This window comes from Penaeus monodon, chromosome 40, assembly GCF_015228065.2.
Source record: "Penaeus monodon isolate SGIC_2016 chromosome 40, NSTDA_Pmon_1, whole genome shotgun sequence".
Classification (NCBI taxonomy): domain Eukaryota; kingdom Metazoa; phylum Arthropoda; class Malacostraca; order Decapoda; family Penaeidae; genus Penaeus; species Penaeus monodon.
The window spans coordinates 26,616,736-26,620,523 of NC_051425.1; the positions used below are offsets into that span (position 1 = coordinate 26,616,736).

The following is a 3,788-nucleotide window of genomic DNA, read 5'->3' on the forward strand; positions in this document are numbered from 1 at the left end:
CCGTGGCAAAAGGGCACGGTTGTTTGAGCTTATTCTGATTTCCCTATCTGGCTTCTATATTACTACAAGCAATCTGATATGTATATATATATATATATATATATATATATATATATATATATATATATATATATATATATATATATATATATATATATATGTTTATATTTTTTTTTTCATTTTACAGGAAAATTTACGTCCGTCATCCAGCTGCTTTACCATGGATTGCCCGAGGAAGATGATGAATGTGACTGAAAATTTTGTTGTTACGATACTATTGACAAATGATGACCAATAACGTTACGAACAGAACTGTAACTGGTGTAGTTCGATTTATAACTTTACTCAACTACATGTAATTACCATAATGGTATATATCGAGATGCGTCAACTGCATCCTCTATTTTGTGAATTTAATCACTCTCATTTATTTTTTTCGTGGATGTTATGGTTGTATTAGCAGTTGCTGCTCGAGTGGGAAAGAGATCTGGAGTAGAGTAATTATAAGATTGTAATAATTGTAGCAGTATTAGTGAAATTTCTTTCTCATCTAGATTTGAGATAGTATTAGAAGTAGTAATAGAATCAGTATCTGATTTTTTTTTTATAGTAACCGAAGTAGTAGCAGTATTAGTAGTAAACTGTAGTTGTAGTAGTCGTAGTAGTAGCAATAGCACAATTGATTGTAATAATGGTTAATGGTTAATGGTTAAAAGCAAGATAAATGTGCTAGACATCTAAGGTCATGTAGCACTATAGTTAATGTTAGGGAAGGGTGGTTGAGTTAGTGATTAGTTGTCTAAGCTGGGCAAAGGAATTGGTGAGTGAAAGGGTTAGGGTCGGGTATGGTAAGGAGTTAGATTAGATGAAGAATATGTATGCGTTTGAGGAAGGAGAATAGGTTGTTGAAGCAAAAAGTGTGGATTCTGTAAGGATGTCTGATAGGTTGGGAGGTCGGTGAAGGGGGGATAGGTGGGGGAAAGCAGAGGTACGAGTTGTTTCAAAACGTGGGCACGGCAGTAGGATGTGTGGGATTGGAGTGTCTGGTGGTGTATATTGACTTTATGAGAGTTAATGAGTTACATAAGGGATTCACGTGCGTAAGGAGGGAGTGGAAGGGATAGAGGGGATGGTGGGAGGGTTAATGTGGGCGGGGTTGGGGTCAGGGGGATGGGCTGTGTTGGGAGGGGGTAGGAGGATAGGGTGTAGGGGGGATATCGTTAGGAGGAGGATGGATATCAGCAATTACTTGGAGTGTGGAAGGAGCAGGAGTTGTAAGATTTGGAGGTTGAGTGTCAGTTTTCATTAGGTAATCTTGAATATTTTCAATGGTTTCTTCTTCTGAGTTGGTTCGGGAGTTTTGGGGGATAAAGGATTTCTTGTGAGGGGGGGAAGAGAGGACTGGTGTCTCAAGCATAGGAGCAAAGGAAGGTGGAGGTGATTGTGTGGTAGGGGAAGAGGGGGTGGAACGTTTGTTCTGTCTGTTACGGGTAGTGCGAGAAGGGAGAGGGGAAGGTGTTGGGATTGTAGTGGTGATTGAAGTATCTATAGTAGAGATTGGAGTGTGGATTTAGGATGGTAAAAGAGTTTGACTGGGGAAGGTAGGAGGTAGAAGAGGGGGGGTTAGATGTGGGGGGGGGTAGGAGAATTGTCTGGCTTCACGTAGTGTGAGTCCAAGTTTGAATCTGAGAGTTGCTACCTCAGACTCAAATTTATAGGTGGGACAACCCCTATAAAATACATTATGGGGGCCGCCACAGTTGGCACATGTGCGTGATTGTGCAGGGCAGTTAGATCGGGTATGGCCAGGTTGGGCACATAGTGGGCATCTGGCTGTGGAACGGCAATGTTTGGGTGGGTGTCCTAGACGCCAACAGTTTTGGCACTGACGTGGAGGGGGTTGGTATGGACGAACAGGGAGGGATTCTCCTCCTATGTAGACGTTAAAGGGAAGGTCATGCCTACGGAAGGTAATTTTGGTTATGTTAGTGGGTTTCTTTCGATGACCTCTGGGGGGAATGGAGTAGCATTGTACTGATGTTGCATCATAGTCTGTGAGACAGGCAAGTAGATCTTCTCCACAATCTGACCAATCTTTGTCATAGATTGGGCAATTTGCTGGGGAGATTGAAACTGTTCCGGTGCAAGTATTGAGGGTTGGATGGGGTTACCATATAGGTCTGTTAGTTTTGTTAATGCTATAGCTTGGTTTTCGGATGTTACTGTGACAAGACGGGAGCGGTCGGTCGGCTACGGAAAGAGCTTTACCTACTTGTTTTGGAGACATTGTTGAAGAGAAGGTTTGTCAGAGTAGGGAGTTGGGGGATCACGAAAAATCGTACTGGCTGAGAGGGTATTCAAACCTTTAAACAAATTAGATATGCATTGTCTTCTGGTAGCCAATCTAATACCCACAGAAAAGGCTACATTCTAGCTCAGAATAATTAAAACTACTTTAAAATGCAATCTAGATCTAATTCTTCTAAAACGATCCATGGAAATTTAATTAAACGTGTTTTATGGCATTATCATACCTTGGCGTTCGCAGGGCTTTATGACACTGTGTATGCTCGTGACTTCCGACACGTTGGTGCTGATCAATTATGTGTCCTTCTCCGAGTCTCTGTTCGTCTTCCTGTCCATCTCAGCCCTACTTTGGCTGCGCTACAAGGACCCGCATCGCCATAGGCCTATAAAGGTGAGTTCTTGAATTGAAAATAAATTATCAATTTGAAGGACTCACGTTTATGGAACTCACAGAGAGATACACTGACATAATCTACCACACTCATCACAATCACTCATTTACACGCGTATTACACATAACGAGTAATAAAGTTACACATATAGTAATGAGATTTTATCACCGTTGTGCATACCAATAATTAACCAAGTACTAGATAACCCGCCACATTAATCCTTTCCTTCAGATCTGGATTGGGATTCCCATCGTGTTCTTCTTCATCTGTCTGTTCCTCGTCATCTTCCCTATAGTGGAGCGCCCCGTCGAGCTGGGTATTGCTAGTGGCATCTTCTTCGCTGGCGTTCCGGTCTACTATCTGTGCGTTCATAAGGCGAATAAGTCCAAGAAATTCTGTTCATTTATGGGTAAGATGTTGCTGTTTTTCTCAAGATGAAATGTGATGAGTTTGTTTTCTACCGTGGCAAAAGGGCACGGTTGTTTGAGCTTATTCTGATTTCCCAATCTGGCTTCTATATTACTACAAGCAATCTAATATGTATATATATATATATATATATATATATATATATATATATATATATATATATATATACATATATGTATATATTTTTTCTTTCATTTTACAGGAAAATTTACGTCCGTCATCCAGCTGCTTTACCATGGATTGCCCGAGGAAGATGATGAATGTGACTGAAAATTTTGTTGTTACGATACTATTGACAAATGATGACCAATAACGTTACGAACAGAACTGTAACTGGTGTAGTTCGATTTATAACTTTACTCAACTACATGTAATTACCATAATGGTATATATCGAGATGCGTCAACTGCATCCTCTGTTTTGTGAATTTAATCACTCTCATTTATTTTTTTTCGTGGATGTTATGGTTGTATTAGCAGTTGCTGCTCGAGTGGGAAAGAGATCTGGAGTAGAGTAATTATAAGATTGTAATAATTGTAGCAGTATTAGTGAAATTTCTTTCTCATCTAGATTTGAGATAGTATTAGAGTAGTAATAGAATCAGTATCTGATTTTTTTTTAATGTAACCGAAGTAGTAGCAGTATTAGTAGTAACTGTAG

General features: G+C 39.9%; 1 protein-coding gene across 1 annotated transcript; it reads left to right on the forward strand.

The window, feature by feature from the left end:
- The first annotated feature begins 2,553 nt into the window (after nt 1–2,553).
- LOC119597835 (cystine/glutamate transporter-like) lies at nt 2,554–3,788 on the forward strand. The gene is made up of 3 exons (XM_037947477.1): nt 2,554–2,698; nt 2,931–3,108; nt 3,331–3,788. The coding sequence occupies exons 1-3, from the start codon at nt 2,555–2,557 to the stop codon at nt 3,396–3,398; spliced, it is 390 nt and encodes a 129-aa protein (XP_037803405.1). The 5' UTR covers nt 2,554; the 3' UTR covers nt 3,399–3,788.

What these genes read in the sequence shown, in the direction of transcription:
- LOC119597835 (XM_037947477.1), top strand. Translation starts at nt 2,555, where the DNA reads ATGACACTGTGTATGCTCGTGACTTCCGACACGTTGGTGCTGATCAAT. An exon ending in ATCGCCATAGGCCTATAAAG is followed by an intron (nt 2,699 to 2,930) that starts GTGAGTTCTTGA and finishes CCTTTCCTTCAG; the next exon opens with ATCTGGATTGGGATTCCCAT. An exon ending in GAAATTCTGTTCATTTATGG is followed by an intron (nt 3,109 to 3,330) that starts GTAAGATGTTGC and finishes TTCATTTTACAG; the next exon opens with GAAAATTTACGTCCGTCATC.